General features: G+C 47.4%; 1 protein-coding gene across 4 annotated transcripts in view; it reads left to right on the forward strand.

The window, feature by feature from the left end:
• The window catches only part of Prkch (protein kinase C, eta), a 198,970-nt gene extending 189,031 nt beyond the window's left edge, over positions 1-9,939 (forward strand). For 3 of the 4 annotated variants that reach the window (XM_087554889.1, XM_087554886.1, XM_087554888.1), the window contains 2 exons: positions 7,014-7,157; positions 8,650-9,939. In XM_087554889.1, coding sequence (XP_087411015.1) covers positions 7,014-7,157; positions 8,650-8,796 — 291 coding nt within the window. In that variant the 3' untranslated portion in view covers positions 8,797-9,939. 4 annotated transcript variants of the gene reach the window in all.
• Positions 9,940-10,623: the final 684 nt, after the last annotated feature.

A 10,623-nucleotide genomic window follows, 5' to 3' on the forward strand; every position in this document is an offset into this window, starting at 1 on the left:
TTCCCATCCTGCTGCTTCTCATCCTTCTCTGTGAATTATCATCAACTTCATCTCAGGCGAACATCTGCCTCTGCCTTGTCCTGTACAAAACCGACATCAACACCGGGTGACCTTAGTGTCTGTCCTCTCTCCCACCTCCTTGTCTGCAGACTCACTCATGCAGCCTGTTCCTCTGGGACCACAGCTCTGAGATGGAGAGTGGTTTGGGCACAGGTCATTCCAAGTTGTGTGTCCTCCAGCTTCACCAACATGAAAGGAAGTGAAAGGTCAAAGATGGTAGCCAAACTTCCCAACTGGGTCAGACTCGCCTGTGGTGTACATGCACGGGGCACGTTTTGTCAGCTCTGGGTGGCCTTCAGACTATGTGTCGACAATGAAGTTGGCCATCGTGGCAGGGAGCCAGCATCTGTTTTGAATCCTGCGTTCTCTCTCTGTCTTCCTTCCCTAGACCTCTCTTTAGAGGCATGAAACGCCTTCCTCCCGTTTTGGAGTGGCTCCCTGGAATATTGATAGGGGAGTCTTGTGGCTACATTTCCTTCCTTTCTAGCCTGGCAGCAAAAGCTGCCAAGTCTGTCTGCCTTTTGTTTAAGGTCTGAAATGAAATGAAAGGAGAAGGTCATTCTGTTGGCCCCACAGCCAACTCCAACTATTGACCAGAACACACAGTGTTTTCTGACTCCTGGGAGAAGATGTTATTGTCTAATTGCTCAGTTTATGTAACTAGTTCTCTTCCTAAGAGATCAGGCATTTTGAAAGAGGATGAATAATTCTTAAGTTTCAACGTAGACTTGGATCCTGTGGTCTCAGGACTCATCACTATCCAGGGGAGTTCAGACTCCGCCGTGTAGAACAGCTCCACACTCACACTTCCACATACATATTATGTATTCAGCCTACTCCATGTACCCTTCCTGCTCTGCAGGCATTCTCTCAGAACATGCTTTAACAAACATCCACTATACCTCACTATGGAGCTGCCCTCCCTGTAGACTTCAGTGGTGGCCTGGGAGTTTCCCAGTCTTAGAACGAGGTAGGCCTCTGATTCCTTCAGCATCCTCTATGTCAACTCCACTTTCCTTAGGGAGATGCAGGGTGGTTTTGAGACACTCACCTCTCTCCCCTGCTCTCCCTCTGTAGTGAGACATTTGGGATAGAACCAAGTCTCCTAGGCCCCTCACTCACTCGCCCTATTTAACAAGTGCTTTTGTTGGCCCTGTGAACTGTCTCCTTCCTTTGGTGGATGTGTTCAGAGTCTCCTGCAGCCGCACTCTGCCTTCTTGGCGAGCTCTCTCATTTGGACCTTCCTCAGAGAGGTCAGTGGAGGTAAGGTATATTTTAAGAATGACCTTAGATGTGAACTGTTAACTTGAGTTAACATCTGAGTCCATTAGAGGCAGGAACAAATTGAGGACATTTTCTGCAAAAGCATTTGGGCTGTCACGATTCAGAGCAGAAGACCAGTGTTTTCAGAGACAGTTGTTTGCAGTCCAGGATAGCAACCCCTCCAGCCTCCAGCTCTGTCTCCTGCAGAACGTGTGCTGTGACCCATGTCAGGCATAGGACTGTTAGCGTTTTCTTAACTCTTTAACTCTGCGTGTCTGGAGAGAGTAGTTACATAGGAGCTGTGATCCACTCCCCGCCAAAAGTCTTATCCCTTAGTGCCACCCCTTTACTTCCTCCTTACAGTGGTTTCCTGTCGTAATAGTCAACACTCTAGAGTTTCTGGTTTCTTTGTGTTCAGCTTTTGTCATCTTAGATCTGCACCCCCCATACATCCCTCTCTCTGAGCCTTATTGGTATTCGGTAGTCTAGGTTAATCTCAAACTTGCAACAGGCTTCCTGAATGCTAGGAATTATTGGTGTGAGTCATCATGTCCAGGTAGAACTTTTTTCTTCCTCTATTCCTGAGATCAGAAGCCATGAGAGTTGGCAAGTGACACCAGCCTCATGTGAGGGCTCTGGCAGTCTGTATGGCCACCCGGGGATTCCATACCCATCACTGATCAAACCCAGGCCACTCCTCTGAAGGAGCAAAAGCTCAGTGTTGAAGGTATCCCATATCTAAAGTGGCCTTCTTGCAATTTGGCATTTAAATGAATAAATTAAATGAATTGCTTATCATTTTTAAATGATAAATAACGGAAATTGTTTTCAACCGCACGATGTGAGTTAAGAAAAATGGGCCTCAGTTCTTTTCATCCTGCCCACCCTTCCCTCTCTCCCTCTTACTCTCTCATCAAACAGTCTTGCCCACCTTCCCAGCTTCAGCCTTTTACCCTCACATGTCACTGAGAGATCTAACCCCAGCCTGCACCCCACATAGACATGCTTAGTTGTCTCTGTGCGGGTGCTTTTTATCTCAGATACAAAACTGAGCATGTCAACCACCCAGATTTGGCAAGATGTTAAAATCCTTAATTAAATCAAACAATAAACAGAGGTTCTCCAAAGATCCACATGCTTAGTCAGGATCTGGCATGGCAATGGTATCCCGCATGCCAATATGTAAACCAGGAGCCTGTTGTGGGAGGGTGACACTAAGGGGGAATTCTTGAAGGCCAAATGAGGAGCGTTCCGTAAACTATAATCCCAGGCTTTATAATCAATAACAAGGGTTGATAAACTAGAAGCACTGGGCAGACAACCTTGCAGAAGTATTTTCTCTGGAAGGTGGTGGTGGCATGTGTGCTGCTGGCAGTCCTCTGTCACAGTTCTTGTTACCAGGTGTCCAAGTATGCCCCCCTCCTTCACAACCTCTCAGCTTTGCTAAGGTTCGACACAGGTGACTCTACTTTGATTCTGACTGATGCGAAATCTTAAGGAATACTTGTTTTTTTATTTGTTCCCCTGACTACTGCTGTTGATGGTGCCATCAATAGTAAGGCTGGAAGGCCTGCCTTGCCTGGCTCTGTCAGACAGCCTGGGAAGATGCTCCGACCTCAGACTCTACCCTTTCACTTAGCCCTAGGCATGTTTCTTCTTTAAAAACTTCTAGAACTTGCTTCAAACTCTCCCTTTCCCTGATTACAAGCACTGTAGTTTCTGAACTTGCCTGTCATTTTGACTGTCTCAGTCTCTGTGCTCCCTAACCCCATTTGACTGTGCTCCCTTCTCTCATCTGACTGTGCTCTTTAGCCCCATATCACTGTGCTCCCTTCCCTCATCTGACTGTGCTCCCTTCCCTCACCTGACTGTGCTCCCCAGCCCCATATCACTGTGCTCCCTTCCCCAGGTTCCTTACTTATTCGTGGCACTGTGGCCAGTCTTCCTTCCTTCTTATACACTTGTGTTAGGTCAGACTCCCTGCCCACACACATACCCTGCCATCCTCATGTGCCAGCCGTCCCGAGCTGTTCATTCTTCTGTTGGTGTCCCAGGTGCTGTGTACATCCAGGCAGGTGTACTGACTTTCTCAACGCCAACTCCTCCACGACACTCACTAACATCCTTAATGCCAGCTCCAAGGCTGTTTGCAGAAGCATCCTCCAAGCTCTCACAGCGTTTACTTGTTTCTTCCCAGTGCCTCCAGTTGTGTGTCATAGTTTGCTGCTGGTCTCTTCTCTTGATTGACACTTGGATGGAATGGCTATACCTTTGTCACCTGCACACTCCCAGGTTTAGTGCACTGCCTTGCACTCACTGTATAAACATGCAATATAAACTTTGTAAGTGGAATGGAAGGTTATTCTCTTCTTAATTGAAATTGGTTTTGATAATTTTTAAGTATCATGTTTGCACCATTTTAACCCCTTCCTTCCCCCTCCAAATCCTCCCAGAGCCCCCACATTCCCGCTCACATTCATGACTTTTTCTTTAATATTATTATACACCACACACACACACACACACACACACACACACACACACACACACACACACACACAGTGCCTATTGGTCCACTTGGTTCTGTCTCATGTACATGTGTTTAAGGCTAACCTCTTAGGATTGGATAAACTACCCGGGAGCTCATCCCTGGGCAGCAGTGATTCTTCCTCCCTTGGCAGCCATCGTCTGCCTGTTCTCATCTAGAGGTGAGACCTTGTGAGTTTCCCATCCCCTCTGGCATGCCAAGTGGTATTGTTACTACTCAGGTCAACTGTCTCCTAGCAGGCATCCTGTTCCTCTGGTTCTGACACTCTTTCCGCCCCTCTTCCATGACTTTCCCTGAGCCTTCTGTACAGGCTTTGCATTGTGGATGCACTGGGGTTGGATACTGGGCACGATCAGTCGGTCTCTCTTTTGACCAGTTGTGGAACTTTAGAATAGTCGAGATGTCATTGCAGAAAGAAGCTTCCTTGATGAGGGGTAAGTTACTCTTATCAGGCTGGGTTAGCCAGATTTTCCTCTTATGTGGAAGACGATTATATCTAAAAAGCTCAAGTCAAGGTGTTTAAAACAAAATAAAACAAAACAAAAAACAAACAAACAAACAAACAAAGTCACAGCACCAGAGAGATGGCTCAGCAGTTAAGAGTGTGGACCCATGTTCCCAGCATCCATGCAGGCAGCCCATAGCCACCTCTAGTGCCACTCGGGGGTATCTGATGCCTCTGACCTCTGCTGGCACCTTAACTTATGTGCCCTTAGCCACACAGCGATAAACGCACATGCCCATAATTAGAGATGAAATAAATCTTTAAAAATGTTAAATTAAGAGTATTCGAAAAGCTTGATCAGAACCTCACAAGAAGGTATCTACCATCCGAGGCCCATCCCGGTCCAGTTCTAGAAGTGTGCACTTCAGAAAAGTCACCACGGTGGTTTTTGTCTGCTCCTCCTTAGACAATGCTTCTGCCCCATTCAGTCCCAGTTTCAGTGGCAGGAGCAGGGAGAACGATCAGAGTCAGTCAACAGTGCTTCTGCCACACCAGCATCTAGAGTCCTGCACTGTCCCTCTTTCCTACAAGTTGCACCTACACATTCACAAGAAATCCTCTGCTCCCATCACTGGCTGAGGTAGGGGCTTCCCACAAGCCATCTGGGTCTCTTTCTGTGGTCCTTTCTCAAGTTTTTTTTAATTTCATTATTAATTCTTAATGAGCTCATAACATTGCAGATACCCGTCCAGTTACAGTCTGCAGTGCAAACAGCTGAGATTGGACCCATGTCTTCGAATGCTTACTTTGTTTTGAGTCCTAAGCTCGAATCCAGTATGGTAGAACCTCTAATTCTTTGTCACTCGAGGAGAGGAGAAACCATTAAACGCTATCAGCGTCTTCGTTCTTACCAGTTCCCCTTTGACATCTTTTTTTTTTTTCTATTCTTTTTTTCGGAGCTGGGGACCGAACCCAGGGCCTTGCACTTCCTAGGCAAGTGCTCTACCACTGAGCTAAATCCCCAACCCCTTTGACATCTTTTTAAACATTTTGTGAAGTGGGTGGCGTAGGACTGCTGTGTGCCGAGGACATGTGGCCGCCTTTTCCTTTAGCACGATCCTTCTCGGTTAAACCAACACTGAGACCGTCATAGCTCTGGCTTCCTGGCATGACCCAGGCGTCGCTGACTTCTGTGCCTTCATCAACAACAAGATTGCCTTTGGGAAAAAAAATCATTACATTTCTGCTCCAAACAGTTCCTATAAACACAGAATTACTTTTGTTTTATGTTCACAAGTCAAACTTGAAAAAGATATTTGGTGACTGTCAGAAGTTGTCGTTAGTCTCTTTACAGATGACTTGGTTTAGAGTCCAGAGGTGTGGCTCAGAGGTAGGGTACTCGCCTCTGTCACACAAGGCCCTGGATTTGGTCTCCAGTACTGGAGATTGAGTTTGGAAGAAGCACAAAGAAACTTAAAGTAACTTCAGTAAAACCACAACAACCTTTTTGCTTTGTTGGTTTCCCATGGTTCTGGGATAGGATTCAGCACCTCTCTGTGCTAGGTAAGCACTCTCCCGCTAAACCGCACCCACAAGGCTGCCTGTTTTATTGCTTTGTTTTTTGAGACAAGGACCTTACATTATAGCCTGTGTTTTTGAGACAAGGACCTTACATTATAGCCCAGGCTGACTTAGAATTCACCACGCTCTTGCCTCAGCCTCAAAGGAATTACAGACACCACCATGCCCAACCCAAACAACCTTTATTCACATTTAGCTTTTTTTTTTTTAAAAAAAAAGGAAAATCATTTGAAGTTAAAATGATATTCTGGCCCTGAAAAGTGAATTATCCCGAGTCCTTCATTAGGAAAAGATTAAAACATCAAGACCACTTGTAATAAGGGGAGTTAGCCCAAAAGGCCCAGGAGCTGAGCACAAGCAATGTCCTCTAATTTGTATGAAGACGGAATGTTTGTGTGTGAACAGCACGTGAATATTGGCATTTTTGTTTTAGCTTGGTCTGTGCAGTCCCACGGTCTCACACCAGGAACCGATCCCAGAACAGAAGAGGGGCATCTAAAGACAGAAAAGTCCCATCGTGAACTCTAACATCCTAGCCATAGGAAGGCAAGCAACCAACCTTCATTTTCCCTAGAGCCAGACACGGAAGTTTCTAGAGTTTTTCACCCTGCTGACGTTTTATAGCGATCTCAACAACAATGACTCTCCCTCTTCTCTGTGGTCCTAGGAGCACACAGGAACCCTGGCCAGACGTGCAGCGGACAGAACAGTGGCACAGCTGTTCCTAAGGGCAGCCCACAGCTGCCGTGCTGGGAAAAGGCACGCCAGTTCACAAGGAGTTGCCTTTCTCTAGAGAGGAAAGAAAAATACCCAGTGTTTACAGAAAAGAAAATTGGACCCTTCAGCCTTCTTTTAGTGGCCGTGCCTGAAATGGCAGCGGGGAAGGCCAAAAATCCACTCAGGCAGTCGAGACATTAAGGCATGATTCATACTGCCCGGGATGGAAAATCCAGCTAGTGAAGCACGATCAGCCAAAAACCTCCCAGAAGGCCTTTTGCCAGGGCTGCTGCCTGCTGCCCTGTGAGGCAGCTGTATATGAATGAATGAATGAATGAGTGAGTGAGTGAGTGAATGAATGAATGAATAACAGTCTCTCTCTCTCTTTCCCTCTCATAGTTCATGACCAAGAACCCCACCATGCGCTTGGGCAGCCTGACTCAGGGAGGCGAGCATGAGATCTTGAGACATCCTTTCTTTAAGGAAATCGACTGGGTCCAGTTGAACCATCGCCAGCTAGAACCGCCTTTCCGACCCAGAATCGTGAGTGTCAAGGCCACCATAATAGTCTCCCTTTTCTTCAGATGACCAAAGTCCATGGGAAAGCTGGTATCTCCTGTGGAATGGCCGGGTGAAGGTTGGCCAGCCCCTGCTGCAGAGGGAGACTGGGCTGGTCGCCCCCGAGACAGTGACTCTCCATGTGCTGACTATTTCACCAAGTTTTTGTCTCTCACTTGTGCTAGCTCTACCCTCCCTGAAACTAAATTAGAAGATCCCAGCATCTAGTATGCCTAAGCTGCTTTCAGTTTCCCTGGAAGAATTTAACTAATTGACGTCATTATTCCTAGCCACTTTCCCCATATTCTTTTTTTTTTTTTTTTTTTGTTCTTTTTTTTTCGGAGCTGGGGACGGAACCCAGGGCCTTGCGCTTCCTAGGTAAGCACTCTACCACTGAGCTAAATCCTCAGCCCCAACTTTCCCCATATTCTTGGGGCACCGTTTGTGCCTCTCCCAAGCCCCATGATGGTAGAGAAGATACCAGGTGCTCCTTCACTGAGCCCGGCTCCTGGGCCTGCACAGCTTGTCATAGCTACAGTGATAGAGGACTCAGGCCAGTCAGGCAGGCAGAGCCCCTTTGGAGAAATACAGAGGGCAAGAACGGTAGCCATCTAAGCCACCAAGCCTGAGAGTGGCCCAGCTCACAGTCTTTGAACTGAGCTGTACGTACAGGCATCAAGGGATCCAGAGTAGGAGAACAGGCTAAAAATAGATCAAGACTGTCAGGAGGAGACACAGTCTGAAGGTGGAGGAGAAGCGTCCTTGTCAGATATGCGGGAGCTCTAACAATGATTAAAAAGAAACGGACCTCCTTAGATTGTTTGCAAAGATTTCGTTTGCACAGTTCTGTCAAACAGAGTGAGCTTAGTCTGTGTCAGCCACTCAGACTTCGGATGTCCCGCAGCCCTGGAGGGAATCCCACCAGCTCCAGCCTTGCGGGGTGTATTGTTTCTGACCCGTAACGGGTTATATACATTTTGCCGTAAGCCTGACAGCACCAGAAAGTGACTCGAGAATCTCAGTCCTCTCAAATGTGTAGTGTGTGTGCAAACACTAAGTGAGCTGAGCATGAGTTTACCCGACCTCCAGCCAGATGTGAGTGGGCATGCCCCTCAGCAAGGCCTGCTGGGAAACCGCAGCTCAGTGAAATGGAGGCTGATGGGCGAGTAAGTAATAAGCAAGTCTGGGTGGCCACATTAGCCTCACGGTCCAAGGCTGACCCACTTCCAGGATGCAGTAACTAGAGGGCGGGGCATGGGACTAGCGACTTGGCAGTTGGCAAAGGCCATTATAATACACGTGGTGGAGTGGCCACGAAGCATTGCTTAGTCACCAGGCTCACAATCGGAAGTGCTGCTACTGACCAAGGCTGCAGGACAGAACTCTGAACTCTTGAGAATGGGCTGAGAGTCCCATGCTAGAGGCAGAAGCCCCAGATATAGGCAAGTTGACCACAGTTTCCATTTTTCTTTAACAGAAATCCCGAGAAGACGTCAGCAATTTTGACCCAGACTTCATAAAAGAAGAGCCTGTTTTAACTCCGATCGATGAGGGACATCTTCCTATGATTAACCAGGATGAGTTTAGAAACTTTTCCTATGTGTCACCAGAATTGCAACCGTAGCCTTATGGGAAGCAACAAAGAGAAAGGGGGATCTTTCCAGAGATTTCTTGTGTGGGAAGTCCCCAGCTCCTGCCTTTTAACACCACCTTCACCTTCACGGAGCAAATGTTCACAACTCTGCGAAGGGCAGAGCCTCAAGAGAGCCACTCTGTCAAGTCCCGGGGAGCCATGGTACACTTCGGTAGTTGATACTGAGGTAAGATGTTACAGAGACGTGCACCGCCCACCCCGGAGTCTCCATGGCTTTCAGGCTTGGAGTAAAGGACAGAAGCCAAAAGAAGAGATGCTGGGTAACACAGGAGGTCCTAGGGATCCTCAGCCAAACAGGCTTCTTGTTTTTAACTTCAAGAGACAAATCTAGACTTTCCGTGGAGCACCCCACACTGTTCTTCACGCCAATAGTGCAGTCTGCGAAAGATCAAATGCTGATGAAGAAGTTAAAAGTCTCTCTAGGGAAACGGACGGCATTCTAAGCAGACTGATTCGCTTCGAAGAAACCGCAGTTGGGCGTCCTTCAAGCTCCCAACCTAAACCCAGTGTTGAGAACAGAGGTTGGACACCACGACGACCTCTGTTGTCTTGACAACAGCTCAAGTGTCTTGAGTCTCTTCCTTCCAGTAACTAGATATTTATTGAGTGTCAAATAAAAAGGTGCCATACTCTTCAGTAGTGTACACGGTAGAGTCACCTTCATGATGCCTTTACTCGTTCTGGGGTCCACCTAATGGTGTTCGCACTCTGCGAAAGGCCTCTCCACATTGCATATAGGTCTGTCTTCTTTGTCTCCTGTTCATAGAAGGGCCACCACCACAGTAGTGCGGTCAGCAGGCGGGCTTCCGCTGCATGCCACCTGCTGACTGGCCGGTGGAATCTAATCTCCACATCCTTCATCCCACGTCGACTCATTGGCGAAGAAGTCCGTGCCACTCCCATCCTCGAACACGTGTGTGGCAGGTCCATCGGCCGCCTACTTGAGTTATGTTTCAGAGACAAAGAAGGTTGTTTGATACTCACATTAATAAGAAGCTCTGGGTCTTGTAAACAAGGCCGACGACAGAGGTGTACCTTTTCATGTGTAACCATATATACAGTTGAAAAAATTTTATCTGGCTGGAAATAAAGGCATTTTTTAGCAAAAGGAAATTTTGTGAAAAGAACGATTTGTTCCCTCCCCAGCTCGGAGGATAGATTTCTAATCACACTAGAAAGCTTTCCGCAGTTGTTAGAACTCGGGACTGTAGGCAAACTCCTGAGAGGGGACATTGGCATAACTTTTTGTATCCCTGAGGAGGGTATGGTCAGTCTCGTTGGTCCACACTTTTACTCTGAATTGGAGCAGTGACTTCTGGGTATTGCTGTAGCAGGCTGAGCCTCAGAATCTTAGCAGCTCTTCAAAACATTCATTTGTCCTTCACATGCTGTACGTGTCTGTGGCCCTCTCTCTGATAATTGTGAAGTCCTAAGGTCCTTGAAGAGAGACGGAGGAGGTACTCATTTGCTTCTTAACCACCTCCTCAGAGGAGCACATGCAACCTGTCTTGCCATCTGATTGGCCAGATCATGGCATCCCTAAAGATGCAAACAGCCTAGGGGAATTAGGAGACAGCTGAGAGTACCAGTCTCCACCATCAGTCCTTCGGGGGTCGTTCCAGGGTGAACATCTTTGCATTAATAGAGGAGCTATGAGCCTTCCTGCAGATTTGTTTAGCACAGTTCAGTAGCTCTTGATGCCATGTCTGTGTGGCAGGCTGGAGTAAATACTACAGTACGTCTTACAGCCGAGGTCAGAAATGCTCCGAGAACTTGAGGTTATTGATTTCCAGAAGT

Source organism: Rattus norvegicus, chromosome 6, assembly GCF_021556685.1.
Source record: "Rattus norvegicus strain SHRSP/BbbUtx chromosome 6, alternate assembly SHRSP_T2T, whole genome shotgun sequence".
Lineage (NCBI taxonomy): Eukaryota > Metazoa > Chordata > Mammalia > Rodentia > Muridae > Rattus > Rattus norvegicus.